Source organism: Oryza brachyantha, chromosome 4, assembly GCF_000231095.2.
Source record: "Oryza brachyantha chromosome 4, ObraRS2, whole genome shotgun sequence".
Taxonomy (NCBI): domain Eukaryota; kingdom Viridiplantae; phylum Streptophyta; class Magnoliopsida; order Poales; family Poaceae; genus Oryza; species Oryza brachyantha.
The window spans coordinates 5,917,588-5,942,831 of NC_023166.2; the positions used below are offsets into that span (position 1 = coordinate 5,917,588).

Genomic DNA, 25,244 nt, shown 5'->3' on the forward strand with positions numbered 1-25,244 from the left:
AATTATTTCTTCTGTCCTGTCTCTTTGGTTAGGCCAGCGGTGTCCAGAGTATAAACATGTGAATGTTATTGCAATAGCACTAAAACAAGATGAATGGTCATATGGGAACAAACATGATAAAGGTGGTTATATATATTCTTAAATTATATCAGTGTATCAATTTCAAGAGAACAATATACTTCAGTTTTATGTCCAATATCATGGGTCTCCTTAACATTCGTCATAAATGGACCGGCAAAAGTAGTGGCAAAAGGTTTCAACCATGAAATACGTGCTTACTTTCTTAATTGTTTTTATAACCTACTTTTCTATGTGAGATTTTCAATTTTTAATATTTGGACCGGGAGTCAAAGTTAGGTGATGGTGATCTACTAATGCTTCTTTTTTCATTAATGTTTTCACTGTAGCAATATTGTTGGCACTAGGCCATTATTATAGGGGATGCCATTATTATAGGGGATGGTAGTAGGTGCAATTTGTTGCCCTATAAAATTTACGCGAAGTGTTAAAAAAATATGGGCTGGAATTTTATAAACATTTGAGCTAAAAATATATTAGGAATGAATTGGGTTGTGAAAGAATCCATTGGTCTTGGTCTTACCACTCCTAGGCATGATTCTATACGAGTTTTACAGAAAATAAACAACAGTTTGATCTAGAATCAATGCATAATTACCTAATATTCAGAACACAACAAGTAAAGAACACGTGCAACGATCACATGACTGCATAATTTAATGCATTGTACAATTTATTATAGTTTTACTCTAAATGTCCTATGACAAATATTTAAGTGCAATCACTGTTTGCTGTTGTCTAGCTACATATATGTAACACATCAATTTCTACAAATTCCCGCCGCAACGCGCGGGGTATCAACTAGTATATTAAGTTTAGTTGCATAGTATATTTGCATCAATGTTTTGTACATGACGTAATGAGAACATACGTGGCATTGCTCATATAATTAATAATAGTAAACGAAGACATCGATAATTAATAAATAACTTAAACATCGTCCGAAAGCATAATTGAATTAATAATGTTCATACATAACATTGCTCATATATTAATAATAGTGGACGGAGACATCAATAACTAAGAAATAACTTAAACATTGTTCAAAAAGCATAATAGAATTATTAATGTTCATACATAGCATAACAAGACCATACATGCCATGCAAATAACAACTGGAACTCCAATTTTGCTTGGTTGTATTGCTCTGTAGTTCTGGCCCCCATGGAGGCGGGTACCTTGTTTTTTTTCATGTCTACCCATTGCATGAATTCACGCTTTCCCGAAGGATTCATGTAAGTAGAAGTGGAATAAAAAATATTGTATGTAGTGCGAACAAGATTTAGGCATAATATATTTATTTAGAGGCACCTTAAGTAGGCTTTGGAGCATCGAAGCAATCTGCGCTCGGAGCGGTAAATTGCGGGCAGGGGGAGGTTCAAAATTTGTGGCGGTGTTGGTGAGGTGAGTCCTCTGTAGTATTGCTAGATATAGGCCGCGCGCAATAGTGCATATCGGGTCTCGTGAAGGAGGTCGGCAGCGGCGAGGAGAGGAGGAGAGGCGGATTGGGGTGGAGGAGAAGTCACAGCGGCAAATCTAGACGTCGGTGACAGTGAGAGCGAGGAGGAGAGAAGGCGGCGGCGACGAGGGCGAGGAGGAAAGGTGGCGGTTGGGCTGGATTTTATATAGGCGTGCATCATCGCGTACGGACGTCTTAAAATGACCGCACATGAAGATGTATTTTCCCGTGCGGTCGTCTTTAACCCAACCGCGCGGGATAATGCGCGTGCAGGTAACGGACCAACGTCAGTCTGCCGATTTTTCCAGGCAACGGTCTGTATGAATATAAAAGGGGCCGACGTCCAAAAATCATTCTGGTAGTAGTGCCAGCCTTTTTTATATTAGTAATAATTATTATTATTTTCGAAAAACATTACCATTTCGTTTCTTTGCGATTCGGTTTTTTTTTACCGTTTACCACCCAACCCTACCGTGTAGCTGGCTCCTACTCCCTAGGCGCCCGTTGGGCTCGGCTCGGCCTAACCGCTGTGACATATGTGGGTGTGGCTCCATTGGCCAGTCCCCCAAACGCAAAAAAGACTAAATTGCCATCCACCGCCATCGCCGACTCCCCTTCTCGAGCCGCCGCCGCTGCCGCTGCCGTCGCCGCCGCTGCCGCTGCCGTCGCCGCCGGAGTGCGGCGTGCCCATGCCTCCCCTACCTCTCTCTAGTCAACGCAGCTCCCCCTCCGGTTCCTCCCCTAGCTCGGTCCTCTTCCACCCCAGCCTAGGGTACTTCCAATCTTCCTCCGCCGACCATCGGCGCCTACTCCGCCGAGGAGCATGGCCGTCTACCGCCGCGTCGTCCACCTACGCCGCCTTCCCCAGTTCCAGCCCCCAGCCGCACTTCCATACTCTACTTCCGCAGCAACTCCACACCTCTCCCCACCGACGTGCCCGCTGCTGACGCCGTCGCATCCCTTCGCCTCCTCCTCCTCAACCCACCGCGTCGAGCCGCCGGTCCGCCTCCTCCCCTCCGGTTAGTGCCTAAAACCCTGATGGAACACGTTTGGAATGGGTCTTATCGGTTCCTTTGAATTAATTCGATGAATCTGCAGTGCTGCTCAACGATGAAACTTACATAAATGTACGGGATTTCTGCATTGTTGATTTGTTTCTCGTAGGTTCGGCAGGTGATGGTTTCTTCAGTCGTAGGTGTGGTCTCAAACTGTATCCAAGGATAGGTGTTGTATTAGTTGGACAAGCAGGTCTGCTTTCTGTGTCTCCTGCGTATGCTTGTATTCCCTATTCGTGCATCACATGCTTCTTATCAGTATTTAAGTGCAAAATAATTTTGTGTTAAATGCAGCTTTAAGTTGTGCTTTCTGTACTGATTGCATGACAAACTTGTCGAGTATGCTAAGAACCCAAATGTTCTTAGTATCTGACTCGGACATGAAAATAGAATTGCAGGTTCCTTGAATATGATGTAGAATCCTTGATTTATATCACTTGTCACTGATCAGTGGAAGTGCAATAACTAATTCCTGAAGCAGCCACATGCACAGTGTTCTGATGATGATGTGCACTGCATGGCATGTAAAGTCCGTACCCTCTCCGTTTCATATTAGAAGGCGTTTTGAATTTTTCAAACTCAAAACTTATTTAAGTTTAACCGTGTTTATAGAAAAAACGTAGAAACATTTTCAACACAAACCAAATATACTATCAAAAATATATTCAATGTTAGATTTAATAAAACTATTTTGGTGTTATAGATGTTGCCATATTTTCCTATAAACTTGAATACTTGATCAAATATAAAAAATATTGACATTGGAAAAAGTCAAAACGTCTTATAATGTGAAACGGAGGAAGTATATTGTAATTTGAGTAGTCGGCAACTTGTTTTTCTTAATGTTACTGTTGCTTCATATATTTTGTTGGTTCATTTTTTGCTAGAATTTACCAGTTCTATATGTGTTACAATGTTGTAACATTTTCCTATTTTCATATGTTGCTGTACAGCTTTGTAGTTAAACACTTTGAGATTTTGACTAGAATTTTCCTTTGTATATGTTTCTTTTCTTCTTTTACATTTCATTTAGTGAATTTTCATATGCCCTGAAATCCTAACTTCAATCTGAATACAGCTATTTTTCTTGGTCTATGCAATGACTCTGCATTGGCTCAAGATGATTCAGTTGGTCAAGGGGCTACAAGAAATGAGCAAACTGAGGAAAGTGCTACAGGTCTACAGCGATTTGAAGATGGCTCAGTGATCTCAAATGTACACACTGTCAAATGGAGAATCTTCACTGATAATGCACGGGATTTTTTACTGAAAGCAAGTAACTTTTTACCCGTAGATTTTTCAATCCACCTTTTGGTGCTATGTAGTTTCTGGTAAAACTTACACTTCATACATTTTCCCTGTGGTAAGCAATATATCCTTTAAAGGCATGTTACATTTTTCACAGTGGATCTACTTGTACTTGTTCCATGCTTTTTGATCACTTGCAGCTACTGTCTTGTTGTTGTTGTTGTGCGTGTGGGGTGGGGGGGTTTCCATTAGAACTTGGAGATGTGCTTCTAGTTTTCATACTAAGCTATTTTTATCTTCAAATATATATTCCACAATGTTAGGAAAAATACTATTTTTGCTTGAGAGCATCTGTCCTAGACAAGGTACTTTCGTGTTAATTGGATTTGGAGAATAACAGTAACTTGTATCCATATTACTAACCTGGACCTTCATCTTCTTGGAGAAGAACCTACCAAGTGAATAGCATAATTTCCTGCTCCCTTCAGAAAGGAATAATTATTTAACATTCCTTTCAGGATGTGTAGATTAGGGAATTCCTATTGATTGATGCTTCTATAGATCAAACTAAAGCCCCTGTGCAGTGGTTTGGCTCTCGAACCATATGTGAGTTCTTTTCCTTGGAGGCGTAGCTGGGACATCCTGTATTTGAGCTAGAGACCTCTTGCAATTGGTTGTTCAAAAAATGTGATGCTTTGATGAAACTATCAGGCTGGATATGGGTTCATGATTATGCTTATCCTTCTAGTTCAAAATATAGGATTGGTTCTCATTTTTTGAGTCTCAAAGAAGTATATTTGTAAACTAGGCTTTAGCTGTATCTACAACGACTTCGAGGGAAAGTGCATTAAAGCGAACCATTCCACAATTCTCTTTTCATTTTAGTAGAAAGTGGAACTTGTTACTCACTGTCTGTCGCTTTATTTTGTTACTTGAGCGGCATCTAGCGCAGCATGTTAAAGTGAACCCCTAGTGATTTTCAATGTCCTTTCATTGCAGCAAGTGTTTCTCCTCAAAATTATGATATAATCCAGGTTAAACATGTACATTGATATGAATATAGATTGGAAAATCTTGAACCATATTGTCTGCATATGAAGTTGCTCCGAGTATGAGAGGTTTGTTGAATGGTTGAACCTTTAGTAATTTGTACTCTTTATTCCATCATCAAAGGTTTTTTTCTTTCCATTTTGTAGAGAAACCTAGATGAAGCTGAGAAGTTTTTCCAGGCAGCCCTACATGAAGCCAAGGAAGGATTTGGACTAAGAGATCCACATGTTGCATCAGCCCTTAACAATCTAGTAATTGTTTGACCGAGTATTTACTGAAGACTAAAGTGCATTGTTTGTTACATCTCTGTTGAATTGTCTTGTGGTGATTATTTTTAATCCTTAATGTAAATGATAATCTTGAGTTTTATAAAGTAAATGCCCTTCCTTTGCTTTGAATAAACAAATTCATATTTATTGTACATGGGTCATCAACTTAACTGTGGTGCTTGGCTTTCTATGTGACCTCATTTCTGTTGTTATCCTTAGCAGAGCTGCACATTAGTTGTTATCGCTCCTTCACCATGCTCAATCTAGAAAGTTGGCTCATTGGCTTCACCACTGTAATTTTATTATGTGAACCATAATAAAATAATCATTGGCTCATTGGCTTCACCACTGATGCAACATGTGCCTTGTAGAGTTTTTATTATGTGAACCATAATCCGATCTAAAGTAATTTTGTTTATTGTGATGCGTTTTATTGTGCCTTTGTTAGGATGTACTCCCCTGTTATCTTGTTCCTGTCATTTAGGACAATGATAGTATGTCCAAGGCACATGTTTGATCATTGCTTTTCCTATTATATATTCATAAATATATTGTTAGATATATTAATGTTGTTTCAGGTACCAAATCTTAATAGTTTTGCATAAGCTAGTCGAAATTTCGAGATTTTACTGTACACACTCTAGTACATCATCTGTTTGAGAATGCATGGGTACTTAAGGGAGGTGGAAGGGGAGATGAGTTGGGATGAATGATCCAGTATCACCAACACGAATATTTATAGTAACCTAATTGATAATAGTTATACATTATTGTTCTAGTTGAGTACTCACTCCGTCCCAAAATGAAGCTATTTCTACCACTCCATCCTTCTCCCAAAATGTAGCTATTTCTCCACCGACCCACTTATCTCAACCAATCACAATCATTCTCTCTTTAATTTCTTCACCTACATTCTCCTCTCAACCAATCACAACCTTTCTCCAATCATTTCTACCTATTTTCTTAATACCTATGTCGAACTCCAGAAATGCTTACATTCTGGGATAGATGGAGTACTTGTTAACAAAGCTTTAGTGTAGTTTCACCTTTCTTTTGAACATGTTGCTAATTTTACATTTAGGGATAACATACATCTAGCTTTTTTCCAGATGGCCCATGGCTTTTATTATTTTACTTAAATAGCTGAAATTACATGATAATGTGAATTGCCATTGGGCTATCTAATCTTGATTGAAGAGCAAATCACACACAGTTGGCAGTTTACATTCACTTAGCTGAAGCAGATTTGTGATGCAAGGACAATTGTGAGGAAGAAAGAGGGAGTTGACGAGGATTAAGATCTAGTTTTATGTAAAGAGAGATGTTTTGCCATCCACAACTGTGCACTTGACTGCATTTGCTCTAGACACACTCATTTTACATGAGGCAGCTAGACGGGACTATGTATATGTTTGTAGTATTAACACACAAACCATTCATACTAGGCTGGGTGGAGCCCCAGTATTTTAATAATCTTTTACTCCCAAATTTTGCAGGCAGAATTTTATAGGTTAAAAAAACAGTATGAGAAGGCTGAGTTACTGTATCTGGAAGCAATTGAAATCCTGGAAGAATCATTTGGATCGGATGATATAAGGTATATTTAGATCTTTTCTGGTATCATTCATTGTGGGAAACTGCAAATGTTGTCTGATCAACTTGGAGTATTCACTAATATTACCACTGACCAGTGTAATTAAACCTCATGCCAGTTATATAATAATCAGAAAATTAGGTATATACCAGTACCACCCAAACCATCCATTTAGGTATGTGCTATTAAAATAATTAGGTTCACTTTAATGCCATCGAAACTTTTTAAGTTCTCTCACTATATCATTCCTGTTGATGCATCGTGTCAAATCTCCTAAGGCTATAACTGCCACTAAACCAGAGCCTTCTTGCATCTCCTTCCCGCCTCTCGTTGTTAGACGAGCCTTGATGCTGGCAACTACTGCAACACCACATGTGCCACCACAACCCGCATATGAGCCTCATGCTAAGTTGCTGTTACCAGCCCCTTCCTGTCTAGCTCCATCCTGGAGCTTCTCTCCCAACTCCATTAGCAGGCACCAGGGGTGCAGCTGGTGATTCTAATTATAAATTTGTAATGAGTCCAAATGCTAAATTCTAATTGAATCAGTCGAACATTACGACAATATTGGTTCAAACTGAATCCAATGAACACAACTGAGCACACTGAGCATGTTACTTAAACTGTATCATCCTTCAGAAAGAGGCTTCATTACAGCTGCATATGAACCATTAGTTGCATTGGGAACATTTTTTTAAGGCATCGCCTATGCATCCTGGGCATGCTGAGAAGTCAGGGTGTCGCTGCTGCCTTGCTTTTCATGCATGGAGCATCTGCCTCATGATAAATCGTATGAAATCAAGGGCCATGGTCTAGTTTGTGTGCACACAGGGGAAACTAAGGGCACATGGACACTACTTTTTGCTTTGCTCTATGTTGTTGCTTGTGCGCCTTATGCGTCACAGCTCTGCTCTGCTGCTTGTGGTCTTGCTGCTCTGTTCTGCTGCCTGTGTGACTCTGGCTCTGCTCCCCTAGGTGATCCTTCTACTTGTGTGCCACTTCTCTTAGGTTCTATGGTACATGGGCACAAAAATCGACGGCAACAAATTCTAGGTCCAAGATGGAATGATAGAGTTGGCAGCAACAAATTCTAGGCACAAGAATTCTCTTAGGTGCTTCGTGGTACATGGCCTGTTCAAAACCCTGGCTAGGCTGGGCTTGGGGCCGGGCCTGGGAAAAGCCTGGCCCAAAAAAACTAGGCCTGACATTACCCTGGGCTTTCTTGGGTCAGACCGGGCTGAGCCTTTTAGGTTTTGGGCTTTTTAGGCTTTCTTGGGTTTTTCCATAAATTTCAGGCTTTCGGACTTCAATATGTAGGCCTGGGCCTGACCCGGTACTTGGTCGAGCTGGGCCAGGCTTGAATAGGCCACATCTCTTAGGTGCTGCTATGGTACATGGGCACAAAAATTGGCAGAAACAAATTCTAGGCCTGAGTTGAGATGATAGAATTGGCAGCAACAAATCCAGGCAAATTCCAGGCACACAAATTGGTAGCAACAAATGCCAACAATGTATTTTTTTGAGCTTCATTAAAACATAGTAGCCGTATTACAATCAAGATCAACCAGGTTTTGGAGAGCGACCGGGGGATTTGAATGCCACTCCCGCAATGGTTGCTCTCGTCATTTGTTTAGCACACAAATGAGCTACCTTATTACCCAATCTACTAATGTAAACAAAGGTGAAATCATCAAAATTCCCGCTTAGTGCTTGAATGTCTTGAAGGATTAGGTTCACAATCAAACGTTGATCATCCAGTTTGTTCCAAAGGTTAATGTGATCCAAACAATCAGACTCCAAGCATAGTTTGGTCACTCCCAGATGTTGTGCCAAAATTAGACCACTTTTACAGGCCTCTGCCTCTGTCACCAGCACACCTGAAGTGTTGTTGTGCCAAGCTACTCGTCTTGCCATGAACCAGCTATCTTGGTCACGAATTACACACCCCGTAGCTCGGGCTCTATCAAACTCGTAAAACTCATAGTAAGCTCCATTTGTGTTGCATTTGTGCCATCCATTTCTCGGGCGCTGCCACCCAGGAAATTGTTTTACTTCTCTTTTCTTCTTTGGATGTTGCATGTGCCAGAGATCAAAGGCCATCTCTTGTGCCCATTCAACAACCAGCTTTATTGGTACCGCAATTTCTCCATGTCATTGCTTATTCCTTGTCAACCAAAGCAACCACATACCGCATAAAATCACCGCTGCCTCCCTCTTAGGACATAAACTTCGGTTGAATTAGGTCCCGCGCCCATGTTTTATCATGGAGACATGGGACCTTAATACTGGTGAGCGACCTTGCAATCTCCTAGAAAACCTTCACTACGGAGCAGTCCAGTAGCACATGTTTAATCGATTCCTCTTTTGCACCACAAACTTCACAATTTGGAATCTTTTCAATGCGTCTTCGGTGAAGGATTTGTTGAATTGGGAGGAATTTGTGCATGGCTCGCCACCAGAAGGCTTGCACTTTGGTGGCACTTCTAGCTTCCATATTAGTTTCCAGTCCTTATCTGATGATGATTCTGGGTTATTCTCATCTTCAATCTGCCTCGATTGCGTTCCAAGAGGTGATATGCGTAGCGCACTTAATAAGTCCCATACTTCTCATGTTCCCATGCCCAAAAGTCATCACCATTGCCGGTTATAGTGGTAGAAAGGATAGTTTCAGCATCAAAATCACAGAATACCTAACTGATTTCATCTTCATCCCATGTACCACTAGTTGTAAGCAAATCTGAGACTACATTGGCCCTTTGATGATCATAAGGCGTGAAAGGTTTCTTCAATGGATGACTAGGAATCCATCTATCATGCTAAATACTGGTTGATAATCCATTCACCAAACCTTCCTGTAGCACTTCCTGACCTTCCAAGATAACCACGCTGTATTTCATTGTTACTTTCTTTTTTTAAATAGTATTTGGGTTAACTACATGGGCCGACCTGAAGCAAGTTTTGGCCATCCCCCTTGTTCCTCACTCGCCGCTCACTGCCAATCCCTCACTGGTCCCCTGTGGGGTTGAGGAAGAGGTTTGTGGAAATTTTGATGCGATATTTCATCGCCATTTCCTGCAATTTTAATTCATAATTAGTTCTATGGGATTTGCAAGTAGGAATATAACTGTTTTAGTTGTTGAATTACCTTGCCAATGGTACAAATCAGTTCTCTGTCAGAAAATTCTTTTATGTAGAGTAACACATGATAACCATAGTCACAGCTGAAAAAATCAACCATAAAAGTGAGGAAAAAATCAACCACAAAATTCTTTTGAATGAACGATAGGAGTATCGTGTTGTCTTAGTTCTGGACTGGTACTATGTTGAAGCTGTACTCAGAGGTTGATGTAGCACTCGGATCCAACAGTTGATGGATGCAAATGATTCTTTAATGTCCAATACAGTGGCAATAATCATCGACTCTCGAGATTGCTAGGCAATGAATCGAGAACGAAAATGGTGCTGTCGATGACAAAGGCCACGATCAAGAACCAATGTTTTGAATGAACAATTAGGATAAATATCTGCAGGGGGGAATATCTTATTGTAAAACTTGCAATATAAAAGAACTATCCAACAAAAAGAAAATAGAACAACAAAATCCAAATGCCTAGATCCGTGGAGAGGAAATGAGAGAACATGCCTCAAAGTGAATCTCAAGAAATGAAGCCAAGGGCCAAATAAGTAAGCAATGTGAACATCAACCCTAGCTTGAGGGGTGGAGGGGGTATTTATTTCGCCGTCCAATTTTGCCAGTTGGGGCAAGAAATGCTCTCTTCGGAGCTTTCGAAGAGTTCTTCGGAACTTCCTGTCAATTCAAAATATCAGCCCCCAACACTTGGAATTTTAAAATGAACTGCGAAAAGTCAACAAAAGTTCTGGTCGAAACTTTCAGAACTTCCATTAATCTTACAAAACCGAAATCTTGAGCTCAAGTATCTTCAGAACTTAGATGGGTCCTCTTCGGAAATTCCAAAGATCTTACAGAACCAAAATCAAGATCTTAGCTTTCTTTGGAACTTCCAGTGACACCTTTGGAACTTTCGAAAACTTTCGAGAAACTTACAAACCGAACTTAGGGCAAAATAGCTGTCCGGAAGTTCTAGTCAACACCTTCGGAATATCCGGTCAAGATCTAATAGAACCGAAATCAAGATCTTAGCTTTCTTCAGAACTTCCGGTGACACCTTTGGAACTTTCAAAAAACTTACAGAATCGAACTCGGGGCAAAATAGCGGTCTGGAAGTTCTTGTCAACACCTTTGAAATTTCCATCAACACAGCGCAACTCCAATAAGATAGCAAGAGATACACTTCCGAGCACCGGATTCCTTCCTAGATTTCATTGTAGAACCGTTCTTTATAGTACGACATTTCTAAATGACCCACAATCAATATAAACATGCACACCAACACAGTTATACCGTTTTTCTTCTCTTTTCAACACGGCAATGCAATGACTTCACTTTCACGAGGACTAACCATTTCCTTTACAATCTCATATAAAACATTAGTCCTCGCTAATTTATTGTCATTAATCATCAAAACAAATTAGGGGCCTAGATGCACTTTCATACATTACAAGCTTAGACCACATTTGGTAAATGCAAGATATTTTGTCTTAATTTGCTAGTTTTTGTTTTAAATGCTTATTTTCATTTATCTTGATTTTAATCAAATTCTCATTCTGTATCGTTTACCAGCTTAATCACATATGTTAAATGCAAGATGTTTGTCTTTGCTTGTTAGTTTTGGTAATTATGTTAATTTTGTCCACCTATCAATTTTATTTTCTTTGCTTGTTAGTTTTTGTAATTATGTTAATTTTGTCCACCTATCAATTTTATTTTTACTATAGGGTTGGAACTGCTTTGCATAGCCTTGGGATATGCTACCATCTTCAACGCAAGTTTGCTCAAGCTCAGACTTGTCACGAGGTACCTTTTATGGCCTAATGGGTCTTTTCTAGTTTGTTCTGTTTTCTCCTTGGTTCTGTTACTGTGATGGGCTACAGTTGAAGTTTTTTTTCGTATAATAAAATCTTATAGAGTACTCTCTCCAGTTCAAAATATAGGGCGTATTTTGTTTCGTTAGGACAAGGGTTGACCAAAGATTATTCTATTAGGATGTAATTTTATGACACGATAGATATTATTAGAGTCGAATTCGAAAGTACCTTCTTGTGATTATACTTTTGTGTCACATAGGTGATATATTAATAGAGTAATCTTTGGTCAAACACTTGTCCTAACTAAACAAAATATGCCGTATATTTTGAAATGGAGGGAGTACTAGCTATTTGTTTGTGGGATCCGCACAGAAGGGAAGTATTTTATTCTTTGTTCCTTAACTTCAAGTGTAGTGTTTGTGCTTCGTTGGGAGTGTTAGATTAATGGAGCTTTTCATAGAATATTTTGCCGGATTTAGTAATGTGCACTATATAGTTCCTAACATGTAGGTTAAAAGAATCTCCTAAAGCAGCATAGCCGAGCTGTGGCTCACCTAACCTGTTGTGACTGTGTCCAGCTTTAAGATTGAACCTGCAGAATGAAAATGCATGACAAAAATATCAATGAAAAAGCAAAGAATGCTATTTAGTTTTGACTATAATTATTTTATATTTGTATTTGTTCTTTTATGGATGTGTTTTATCAGCATAAGCTTGCTTCTTATCCTGTCATCTGTTTTTGTTGTTGCCTTTTGCAGTGTGCTTTGAAGGTACTGTAAGTTAACTATATGTGACTCCCCTTTTCTTACCAAGTTCAAAATCTATTACCTCAATGGTACACATTGTTAGTATCTCAATTGTTAATCTCATTGGTGAGAGGATGACACTTAAATTTGGGGTAATTTTCTGTTTACTTATCACCAAATGTCATACCTTCCCGGGGGAGGGTTGGATACATATTTATAGCTGCCTACTAGTCTAAAAGATGCTGTCCTAGAGCATCTCAACAACCTTTCCTAGAGCATCCTAACCACCTGTCCTAGAGCATCCTAACAACCTGTCCTAGATGCTGTCCTAGTAACTGAAAGCTGAAAAAACAAGGGTAGGACACCACAAGACCAAGACCAAACAGCCCCAGACTTACTTATTCCTTCACACATTAACAGTTGAAGGTACTGTAAGTTAACTATATGTGACTCCTTTTCTTACCAAGTTCAAAATCTATTACCTCAATGTTACACATTAACAATATTAACAATACTTTAGTCAGTGTTTTCTTTCTACATTAACATCATTGTTTTTGATTGGATGATAGAATGCAAATATTTTTATTGTAATTTCAGAGAGCAAGACAACAGTTTAAAAGTTGTGTTTAAATATTAGTTTGGCAGCTCAATTTGGTTTTGTTAAATTGGTATTCTATCGTTTTTTATGGTCTATCATTTCAATTTGTTTTTTTATGTTTAAATATTAGTTTGAGTGTCATCCTCTCACTAATGAGAGTAACAATTGAGATACTAACATCTGGTATCATAGCCACACTTTCCTGTAGGTTGAACATCTATTGCTCCTTCCCTTCCCAAGCTCGAGTGAGCACTGAACCACCACCAGCAGCAACACGGGCTACTCCTTCCCCTTTCCCTTTCCCTTCTCCACGCAGTAGCCTCCCAGAGGCGCGCCATGTCCGACGGACAGTCTCGGCGTTCGGGCGCCTGGAGCACACGGCGTCAGCAGGACGCCGAGCTCTCTGCAGCGCAAGAGCGCAGGCGAGCAGTGGCACAGACCGTAGTAGCAGCAACAGCAAGGGCGGCAAGGCTGGCGACAGCGGAGTTGGCGACGATCAGGGCGGCGGCGGAAGCAGAGGAGGCAGAGGATGCATCACGTGCGGCGGAGGTTGAGGTTGACACCTTGCGCAGCAGCATCAATGGCTCCATCGCCGGCGACATCACCGCCCACAGGGACCTTGAGGAACTGGCGAGAGGAAGGGCGTGGGAGCGGACAGCACGGTAGGCAGCAGCCCACGGCGCTCCTGGCGGGGGCGCATGCGGCATTGGTAGCCCAGACAGGCGTAGGCGTGCCGGCGGCAGCCCAAAGCATGCGTGCGGCGGCAGCGCCCCCAGCGGTGGCGGCTGGGTCTACAGAGAGCACGGCCCTCATAGGCAGCGCAACTCTCCCTCCCCTGACCGGCGCCATGGCTACCATGGCATCCAAGCGGTGGTCAGGGACTTTGGTCCCGGTGGTGGGTGGCCTATCCTCACCAAAACCATCTACATTGAGTGGGCCACGGTGATGAGGGTGAGGCTCTAGGTGCGGCTCTTGTGGGAGGCAGTTCGGTACGGCGACGTCGACTACGATGAAGACCGACGGGCGCTGGATGCCATCAGCGCTGCAGTTCCGTCCGAGATGCAGTTCTCGCTTTCGCACAAGCGGCCTGCCAAGGAGGCCTGGGACGCCATCGGTGCGGCATGCATCAGCAGTGACTGCGAGCGCAAGACCACGTTGCAGGCACTTCGCAAGGAGTGGGAGAACCTGGCCTTCAAGCTAGGTGAGGACATCGATGACTTTGCCCTCCGTCTCAACACTCTGTTGTAGAAAATTGTGCAGTACGGCGACGACACCTACAACGAGGAGAGAGCCGTCGAGGAGCTCTTCCGCTGCATCCCAAAGAAGTACAAGCAGATCGCTCGCTCGATCGAGTCTTTGCTGGACCTCTCCATGATGACCGATCAAGGAGGTGATTGGTCGCCTCAAGTTTGTCGACGGCGATGAGCCACAGCCCCTCTCTGGGCCCATCACCATTGGCGGGAAGCTCCATCTCACTCGGGAGCAGTGGGAGCCCTGCCAGGGTGATGAGAAAAAAGGGGAGTCTTCGGTAGGCGGCCGCAAGCGCGGCAACCTACTCAAGGGGCGCGGAGGCGTCCAGGTTACGCTACGAGGACACATCTGGGGTAGAGCCCGCGAGGCGTCCAGGGCAGCGCCACCGGCAACCGCAGGCCGACACGAGACGACACCTGCGACAACTGTGGCAGGTCTGGCCATTGGGCCAAAGATTGCCGACAGCCATGACATGGCTAGGCCAACGCTGCACAAGTGGAGGATGAACCGGCCCTGCTTCTGGCACACGCAAGCATCGAGCTATCTCCAGCGGCACCGGCTGCATCGGCTTTCTCCACCTAGAAGAGCCGAAGGCACGCGCCCTTCTTGGCGACGGCTCCAACAACAAGCCTGATGGGTGGGTCCTCGACACCGGGGCCACCCATCACATGACCGGTCGACGGGAGTTCTTCACCGAGCTTGATTCTAGCGTTCGAGGCTTCGTCAAGTTTGGGGATGCCTCTGGCGTAGATATCAAGGGCACCGGCTCCGTCATCTTCACCACCAAGTCCGGCGAGCACAGAATGCTCACCGGAGTCTACTACATCCCCGCACTGAGGAACTCCATCCTCAGCATTGGACAACTAGAAGAAGAGGAAGGCTCATGCGTGATGATCAGGAACGGAGCTATGAGGATTTGGGATCAGCGCAAGATCGGGGAGCGCCGTGGTTGCCTCCTCCTCAAGGTAACTAGAGGCACCAACCGACTCTACATCCTCAACGTGCAGGTGGCGCAACCCGTGTGCCTCGCCGCTCGTCGGGACGACGAGGCGTGGCAGTGGCACGAGCGCTTCGGCCATCTCCACTTCGAGGCCCTGAAGCGGCTTAGAACCAAGGAGATGGTGCGAGGCTTGCCATGCCTTTGACCACGTGGAGCAGTTCTGCAACGTTTGCGTGTTGATGAAGCAGAGGCGGCTCCCTTTTCCCCATCAGACGAGCTTCAAGCCAAGGAGCGGCTCGAGCTTGTGCACGGCGATTTGTGTGGCCCAAGTGACTCCGGCCACAGCAGGAGGACGTTGCTACGTCTTGCTGCTCGTCGATGACCTCTCCCGCTACATGTGGATGACGGTTCTCGGTTGCAAGAGAGAGGCTGCGGATGCCATCAGGCGCACGCAGGCTGCTACGGAGGCGGAGTGCGGTCGTAAGTTGCGCATCCTGCGCACCGACAACGGTGGTGAATTCACGGTGGCTGAATTCGCGTCGTATTGTGTTGAAGGTATTCACTGCCGCTACTCCGCGCCATACAGCCCGCAGCAGAACGGCATCGTTGAGCGGCGCAACCAGATGGTTGTGGGGATGGCTCGAGCCCTCCTCAAGCAGAGAGGGATGCCAGCTCTCCTCTAGGAGAGGCGGTGGTGACGGCCGTCTACATCCTCAACCGCTCACCTACCAAAGCCCTCGATGGCAGGACGTCGTACGAGGCCTGGCATGGGCGCAAGCCAGCAATCTCCCACCTGCGTTCTTTCTTGTTTTTCGTTGATTCCTCTATTAAAGTAGTATTGTATAATAAAATTAACAACTTGAAAGACTTTATTACTAAATGGTATGTGGAAATGTTGAAATTCTTTACTAGGTTGTTTCAGTTCTTTACTAGGTTATTGAATAAAATAAGGTTATTTATCTTAATGTTATGGAATCGGTGGTCTTCGACTGCCTCGCGTTCGCCAAGGAGCTTGGCCACATCGGCAAGCTCGACAACAAGCACCCCAGGGGTGTTCATCGGCTACATAGAGGGCTCGAAGGCCTACCGCATCCTCGACACGCAGACAGCGTGTGCGCACGACGTGCGGCGTAGTGTTCGACGAAGGGCGAGGATGGGCATGGGACAAGAAGACGGTGGACAACGGCTTGACTCCAACGTACGACTTCACTGTCGAGTACATCCACTTCAAGGGAGCTGGGGGAGTAGGCAGCTCTTCTTCACCAAGTGTGCCTACCCCAGTCCCCGAGTCTCCACTTCATCCGAGGCTGCTTGGAGGAAGGGAGCATCAAGGTGAGCTTTGCTCCCGGATCGGGATGGCTCAACTTTCCCACAAGACGACGCACAAGACTTAGGGAGAGAATGAAGGAATAAGTCTTGGGCTGGTTGGTCTTGGTCTTGTGGTGTCATTCCCTTGCTTTTTTCAGTTTTAAGCTTTTCTAGGACACTAGGACAGCATCTCTCCACTTTCTGTTGGGATGCTGTAGGACAGGTTGTTAGGATGCTCTAGGACAGGTTGTTGAGATTCTCTAGGACAACATCTTTTAGACTAGTAGGCAGCTATATATATGTATCCAACCTCCCCCCCCGGGAAGGTATGGCACTTGGTGATAAGTAAACAGAAAATTGCCCCAAGTTTGAGTGTCATCCTCTCACCAATAAGAGTAACAATTGAGATACTAACACTCGAGGCGGCCGAACGCCGAGACTGTCCGTCGGACATGGTTGTTAGGATGCTCTAGGACAGGTTGTTGAGATGCTCTAGGACAACATCTTTTAGACTAGTAGGCAACTATATATATGTATCCAACCTCCCCCTCGGGAAGGTATGACACTTGATGATAAGTAAACAGAAAATTGCCCCAAGTTTGAGTGTTATACTCTCACCAATGAGAGTAACAATTGAGATACTAACACTCGAGGCGGCTGAACGCCGAGACTGTCTGTCGGACATGGCACGCCTTCGGGTGGCTGCTGCGTGGAGAAGGGAAAGGGAAAGGGGAAGGAGCAGCCGGTGCTGCTACTGCTGCTGGCTGGGTGTGGGAAGGGGAGGAGCAAGAGAGATGTTAGTATCTCAATTGTTACTCTCATTGGTGAGAGGACGACACTCAATCTTAGGGCAATTTTGTGTTTACTTATCACCAAATATCATGCCTTCCCGAGGGGAGGTTGGATACATGTTTATAGCTGCATTCTAGCCTAAAGGATGCTGTCCTAGAGTATCCTAACAACCTGTCCTAGAGCATCCTAACCACCTGTCCTAGAGCATCCTAAGAACCTCTGTCCTAGATGTTGTCCTAGAAAAACTGAAAGCTAAAAAGCAAGGGTAGAACACCACAAGACCAAGGCCAATCAGCCAAGACTTATTCCTTCACTTGTTAGTGCACGCCGCTCCGGCGATGGTGGCGGTAGGAGGACGAGGAGGAGATGGGGGAGGTGGTGGCGCTGCGGCAGCTGGTCGGCGAGGTGCAGACCAGCAAGGAGAGGTGCGGGGGGGGGGGGGGGTGCTCCGGCGGGCGGTAGTAGGAGGACGAGTAGGAGATGGGGGAGGTGGCGGCGCTGCGGCAGTTGGGCAGCGAGGTGCAGGAACTCTACGGCGCCCACTGCCCAGACAAGAACACCCATCTCTCTCTCTCGATTCGCTCCGGATCTGCTCGCCTTCGATTGGGGGCGATTCGCCGCTGTTTCTTTTGGGTACTCTCAGTTTTGAGTTTTCGATAGTTTCTTACATAATAAAAGAAAGTTATGGATATGTTCAATACAAAGCAGCCTCAGTTTCTCGTTGATTAGTGAAAAGTTTCAACATTGTTCAAACCCTGCACTTTGCTATGAATTATAGCCAAATACCTCTGTTATTGCGGGTGGTGGTGCATATTGACTTGTTCAAGATTAATGCATCTAAGGTTTTTATTAACTGTCAGTGTTATTTCTGTTCTTTCGTTTTGTAATTGATGATGTATTACTTTTTAAAATTTTAGATCCATGTTTTCATACAGCTGTTGCAGTTCTCTTGTAAATGTTAACAAATATGAGAAATCGATTTTAGAGCCGTACTATTTTTGGTCATATCCTTATTAGAAAGCCTTGATTCAGTAGGTGTCTCCAATTCTTGATGGGAATCAGACTGATGCTGATTCCAACACTGCAGGGGAAAAAGTTGCTTCAAGGCTGTTCAGCAGGCAAGAGAGGTACCTGTGCCTTTTCATCTATTGCTTAATATTTATTTGCTTTTGCAAAGGACTAATATTGTACCAGTACCTTACCATGTTTTAACATGTAAATTTTATATTCAGCATTCACCCTCCTCCTGCCTTTGGTTCATCTACAAAATCTGGACGCCCTTGCTGTTAAGGCTACCTTTTCCCAGGGGCAAGATCATGATAGCACCTCAGATAATGTTAATTACAGGTTACTGATTGTTGTTGAAAATTATGATCTACCAAACCCTGAAAATACTGTTAATTTTCAGATCCAGAAGCTGCACAATCTGCCAAAGGGCAACAGTTAAGATTGTAAGTGTGTATTGGGGGCAGGTTTTCAGTTGTAATGTGCAGCCGAACAGCAGTTCTATGATTTGCAAAGTGCTTATTTTTTTTAGTATATAATTGCTACATTAAATGCTACTAATGTGAATATAAGTTGGCACGCTTTGATTTCTTCATTTAGATTGTTAATTTATTCCGGTGGTTTGTCTATTGGGTCATCGTATTCCTTTGCTTTTTTTGTATTTGCAGCAATTTGTTCCACCAGTTTTTATTTTGTCAAGCCAGTCATGTTTCCTATGAGATCTTGTCCTTCTATGATTTTCTTACGACTCTTGTCCTATGCTGACTACTTTAATTCACACTAATCTGGATTATATTTTCCATTTTGTACTATACACTTTTCATATCTCCCTATCATGGATGCATGATGCTTTCCATCTATTAATTTATATGCGATTTTGGTTATCTTGTAGTGTTGCAAGTGTCCACCCTGTTGATGTTGCACGAAGTATGAAGGATTTAGATCCTGAAACAGCGCTTGTTAATTACCATCTTTTGCTCTTTCATGCTCACTCTGTTCAGGTATTCTGTTAGATGTTGCGAATATCCGCAGCATTTTTAACTGTTCTGTAAAATTTGCAGTCGTGGTTTTCTCAAAAACCTTCACAGCAGCTGAAAAAATCTTAAATGCTCGAACTCTCAAGGAGTGGACCGTTTCTTCCCTTGGGTAATATTACCACCAGTAACACTTTTGCCCCTCGTCGCACCATTATCATGCGACTGATCCTAAATTTGTTGATTCAGATCTGAGGCTGCTGCGAAACATATGATTGCTGTCAGTACTAACCTTGAGGTACTTCTAGGGCCTTTATTTTTCCATTCAAATTCCACTTGATCTCATCTCTTCTCCACATTGTAAACTCCAACTGCTTATTTATTCCAATGTGATCAAATTTCATCTATACATTTTCCTGGTTTTGAAGCTTGTACAGAAATTTGGAATTGACCCTAAAAATGCTTTTGCTTTTTGGGACTGGGTTGGCAGCCATTCATTCTTGTTTTCGTTTTTGTGCCTTCCCTGTTGTTTCTTTCATAGTGCACACATTTATACATGGTTGCGTCTTGTTTCCCTAAGGTACACTTCTGTTAGGCTGTTATTTCCGCAATTTGTATATATGAAAGCTGGCTGGCTGGCCAGCCCCTCGCCGTGCCCACGCTGTCCCTCTTTTCATTGGCCATGTGCGCTTTATTTTGCACGTCAGCGTGCACTCATTTATCTACATTTTCTTAGTGTGTATCTTGTAAAAATATGTGAAAGTTTCGATTTTGCCGAATTCTCAATGTGCTGCATACTATAAGCCTGACATCACCTGTTGTTATAGCTCCAACAAGACATTATCAGTTCAGTTTGACTGAACGTGCAAAGTCTAACAAAATGTTGAAACCTGAATTTCTTTTCAAAAAGGAGACAGGAAAACAATTATAAAATTTAGTTCCCAATGTGTGGTTGTCACAATTGTTGCCCTTGCCTTCTTGTAACTGACCAAAGCAATAATTAAATTTGAACTTGAACCTTGCAATCTTTTCCAGTTAATATGATTTCGTCTGGGAAACCATAACAATATGAAGCAGAACCACAAGTACACTTATCCTTCATAGTAGTCATTTGGTGAATCAATGTCTCGAAGACTTCCACCAAAACAGACATCAATCCTTTCAGTGTTTAATGCCGTTTGCACTAACATGTGTTCGATGCTGGGAGACAATTTAAGATAAGCTTTTCTGAACCAGAGGTGAACATAAATTTGAAAAGTAAATGATAACAATAATCAATAAAACTTTTTTTTGTGTGTTGGCAATTTCTCTTCAAATCGATTTTGATTTGGTTGATTTGTTTTCTTGCAGATTCCTAAGCGGGCGAAGATATCAGGGAGCTGACGCCGAATGGTGTGGAATCCATTTGTTCCATGGAAGCACCGCATGTTCTTGTATGTTCTATAATTCTGCAGCTTTCATCTTTCGTAATTATGTATTTGTAAATATGGTACAAGAAAATTTACTCCGTGCTTTACTTAAACTGCTCATGTATTTACAAAATTTGTACTGATACTCTTTATTTCTTTGCCTGCATAGCTTTCGAACGTCATACTTATATTAAATATTATCCCATGTTTCTTATTCAACTCTGCACGAACTACTCATAATAGTTGGCATATACAACTTAATGAGATATGGTGTAACAAAGACAAGTGTTATTATGTAATGGACATATTTATTGCTACCTTCTTGCTCAGTAAGGTAATGCAACGCTGATTAAGCTTTTGTTTTTATATCCAACACATACATACAACGTCGATCTTTTTTTTGCATTAAATAATTGTATTTTATTTGTAGGCAACATGATCTATAGTGGGAGTTGTTTCTTCTCTGAACGAGGGGAGGTTAGTATGTTTTTTATAGCTTAATTATCGAATGGGGAGCTGCATAATCCAAACATGGATACTAAAATAGTATTGTCACTTTAAGGCAGTTGACGTGGTGGTTTGTACAGTGTTATCTGATCGTCTGATTAATTGCGATTAATCGGGCTGATCGGTCCCCTGACCTCGATTAGGCCATTCGAAACGATCAGACCAATCAGAAACCTGATCGTCCGATTAGCTGACGATTAGGTCCGATTAATCGAGCGATCAGAAGGGGTGGCGATCACCAATCAGCATGTGACTTTGAAGTTTTGAGTTGGGCTGGGCAATCTTTAGTCTCGTCGAATTTTAGTATGGAGTATGGGACTAGAATTGTCTCTTAGAAATATATGGAGTATAGGACTAGAATCTGGAGTTATGGGCACCTCAAACAACAAAGCTGAAAGGTAATTACTATCGAACTGTCAAATAATTCCTCTATTATTGTATTTTATATTGCACACAAGTACACTGCAAACCTAATGTTGCTATTACCAGGGAATGCCATGGCGATCAGGTTCGATCAGCCGATCAGACAATATTGGGTTTGTACTTTAATAGGCAGCTGCTTAGTACAAACCTAATGTTTCCTTCTATTTCTTACCAGGGAATGCAAATCAGCAACCACTTGATCTTTCTGGTATGATTTCATCTATGTTTATTTTTTGCTTATTTGCTACTCCGCCACCTTTTCAGTGAAACCAAACCTGGTCTGATCGACGATTAATCGGTCTGATCGACCTGATCGGTGCCATGGCGATCAGGTTCAATCAGCCGATCAGACAACATTGGGTTTGTACTTTAATAGGCAGCTGCTTAGTACAAACCTAATGGTTCCTTCTATTTCTTACCAGGGAATGCAAATCAGCAACCACTTGATCTTTCTGGTATGATTTCATCTATGTTTATTTTTTGCTTATTTGCTACTCCGCCACCTTTTCAGTGAAATCAAACCTGGGAAACATGCTTCTTTTTTGGAGCATGAAACAAGATGCCTTTGTAGATCCTTTAAGTTTGCATGGTAAGTTCTGTTACTTAATGTGCTGTTCTTATCACTATTTTTTCCTCAACTCAAAGCAGATTGCATGACCTGAAAGTTACTTTTGTTCTATTTGCTATTTCCTGTTTAAAAGACTTCCACTGATGCTCTTCGAGACATTTCTTATATGCTCCAACCAATCCCTTAAAGTTATCTCTTTATGCTGAGAGCAGGGGGTTGCCCTGTTATTAAAGGAAACAAATGGTCATCAACCAACTGGATGCATGTCCATGGGTACAAAGCTTCAGCCTTTTGAAGCATCATTACCAGAGGTATCCACTGTTCGTATGGATTTGTGCTGAGTAAGATGTTAAAATTGGCGATATCACTGCCTATTGTTCTTTTAGTTGTTTTGGTCCTCTTCAGAGTCACTTGCACTTATTTGTCGTACCAAATCAAACTCCCGAAGTAATATGGCTTTTACGTTATTTACCACCCAGCTCTGCATTTTTCTCTTTACGGCATGCATTCAAACAGTGTTAAATCATGCATATGCATTCAGTTTTGACATTTCTTACTCTATTTCCTTTTATTATTTTTTGATTCTATAATTTGCTATTACCACTTCCATATATATTCAGTTTTCAGAATTGTAGATGTTGAATACGTCTATAGTTCCATGCTTTCTCATTTGTCAGGCTCATATTTAGGTTGACTGTAAATAGAGTAAATTTTCCAAAACTGTTATTTTCCTTTATATTATTTACTGTGAAGTTTAAAGTCAACAACAAGATTATTCATTACAGGATGAGTTCACACCTTCGCCTTTGCTGTTTCACCTTTAGCACCGTATTTGGTTGGTTGTCCTCAATTCACTGCTCTATATTCTGGGTTTGCGAATGGCTTACTTCGTTATACGTTTTCGTTCATTGTTTGTTCGACGAGCAGACTTCGGCACACATTTCGCAATTGTTTTCATGTTTTCCCCTCTTTGTTCTACTGTGGCAAAGGTACTATGGTATGAGACAATTCAAAATGAGCGCTTTTACTTGCGGTTTCAGTTTAATCGGCACTGCAAGCTGTCACTTTTTAAATTTGTTTAGCTTAATCGCTTTCTTGTGCTGCACTTTACCCACCATCTCCACAGTTAGTACTTCGCTCTATCAGCAACACTAACCTCACTGGTGTTCACTATATCAACCAAATCTTTTGTGAAATTACAAAGATATATTACTCTTTTGTCTATTGATGTATCTGTGCAAGGCAACTGATGAATTTTGCAGGCGAATTGTGCTAATCTCGGGCCTCTAAATGTTTTGGTAAGGTGCATATGAGAATGAGCATGGTTATAGTAATTTAGACTATTGCACAACTATATGCTTCTTCCTACTGGTTTTATCTGTTTCATAGATCTGGTAATTTAGGGTGCTTGGTCGATCAACATCTGCTCACGTAACTCATCTGAGGGCATGAACATCATATTCATCGAAGTATCAAATTGGAACCTTATTTACTTCTGTTCACATGAGATACAGTCATCTTTTCTTTACTCTTTACAATTCCACTTATTATATAAGATCCAATTCACACGTCTTTGTAGGAGGAAGGTCTCTTTACTATGTCGTTCGGCCTGTCTTTAAGAGATGGAGGAGATGAAAAGTGGCTGCCAATTCTTAACTCAGTTGAAGAGACAATATCTCGTCCATTGCGCGGTTGTGAAGCCCAACCATTGTCCAACAAAAAGACAGTACAAGGTACTTGCATGCCATGGCAAAAGTCTTTAGACAACATAAATTGTGTACGGTTTCACTCTTATGCAATCATGTTCCTGTTACGGTCCACTAATATCACTGTCCTCAATCGTAGCTTGAGTGATATTGTACAGGACTTCAAACAGACACATTATGTTCTATAGTTAATAATACATATTACATGTGGGCCAACATGAAAAGTAGTACACCAAACATGGATAGACTCTCTCTACTTCCTCCATTAATTTGTCATGGGCGGCCGTGAAACTGAACTTTTATTATTAATTTCTTTCACAAAGTTGACGAGTGTGCACACCTTACAAGAAACGAAGGAGCTCCTGTATGTATTTGAAGCCTCTTAACTGTTAAACACTTGCATCTTAAAATACATGTTTGATTAGTTCTCATATCACTGTCAAAATATAAAAGGGTAACGGAGACTTTTTTCCCAATATAAACTTTTGCACCGTGTTGGTTCTTACTTTTTTATTATGTACCTCATAAAATTTATTGCTGCAGGTCTTGAATCCCTGCAGGACAATCCTGATCTCAAAGGGGGTTACAGCAGACCATTGTTATGTAGGTTACGTTTTCATAAGGTCTGGACCCATATTCCTATTCAATTAATTGTAAAAATGGCTTATTTATTCCCTCATGGCAGATACTTCAAAAAGGCATATACAGAAGCAGCTTATTTCATATGTTTATGGATGCTCTGTTAACTTTTGTTTCTGTTGTCATAAAACCATCATACGTAATGGTTGACCAGATAACCAACCTATGACCACATCAAACCAATTTTACTTGGTTCATAACAATGATGTATATCCTTTTGCATCGTAAGAATAGCTGGTTAGTTCTAATTAAAACAGTACCTTCTGATTAATTGAGAACGACTCCAGCATAGAAACATATGCTGTTTCAAATGGCTATAAAATATGTTTCGGTGTTTATCTTCAGATGACTTTTGTCCTTCCTTCTGCTACCGGTTTGCAGACGAAGAAGACATAAGAGGAATCTTTGGGTAAGAGAAGCTGTCTCTCAATTTTTTTGTCCTGTATAGCATCAAATCAACTTTTTTTAACACCTTTATCTATTGTACTTGGTAATTCAAAATCGTCTTTATAGAAAGAGTATCATTCATACCTATTGTTTCTTTGAGAACTCAAAACTTAATTAAACTTGATTTCGACAGACTCCTCCACACAATTTTAGTTTTTCTGTTCTTTTCATATTTTATACTTTACAAGGTCATCAATCAGATCTCTCAAACTCTTTCCCTTTCATAGTATT

At 42.0% G+C, this 25,244-nt stretch overlaps 1 protein-coding gene across 15 annotated transcripts in view; it reads left to right on the plus strand.

Annotated features, from left to right (window-relative positions):
* The first annotated feature begins 2,117 nt into the window (after positions 1-2,117).
* Positions 2,118-25,244, plus strand: part of LOC102716117 — a 31,120-nt gene continuing 7,993 nt past the window's right edge. For 7 of the 15 annotated variants that reach the window (XR_005811544.1, XR_005811545.1, XR_005811546.1 and 4 more), the window contains exons 1-16: positions 2,118-2,556; positions 2,702-2,785; positions 3,671-3,864; positions 5,037-5,141; positions 6,656-6,756; positions 11,611-11,689; positions 12,459-12,470; positions 18,423-18,462; positions 18,568-18,786; positions 19,402-19,486; positions 19,564-19,612; positions 20,665-20,747; positions 21,154-22,242; positions 22,434-23,954; positions 24,471-24,550; positions 24,912-24,975. Coding sequence is in view for 6 of the 15 variants with exons in the window: in XM_015836545.2 (XP_015692031.1) it covers positions 2,361-2,556; positions 2,702-2,785; positions 3,671-3,864; positions 5,037-5,141; positions 6,656-6,756; positions 11,611-11,689; positions 12,459-12,470; positions 18,423-18,462; positions 18,568-18,782 (1,026 nt within the window). In the remaining 9 variants the exon portion in view is untranslated. The other 8 variants (XR_005811551.1, XR_005811552.1, XM_040522947.1 and 5 more) reach the window with 8 other exon arrangements.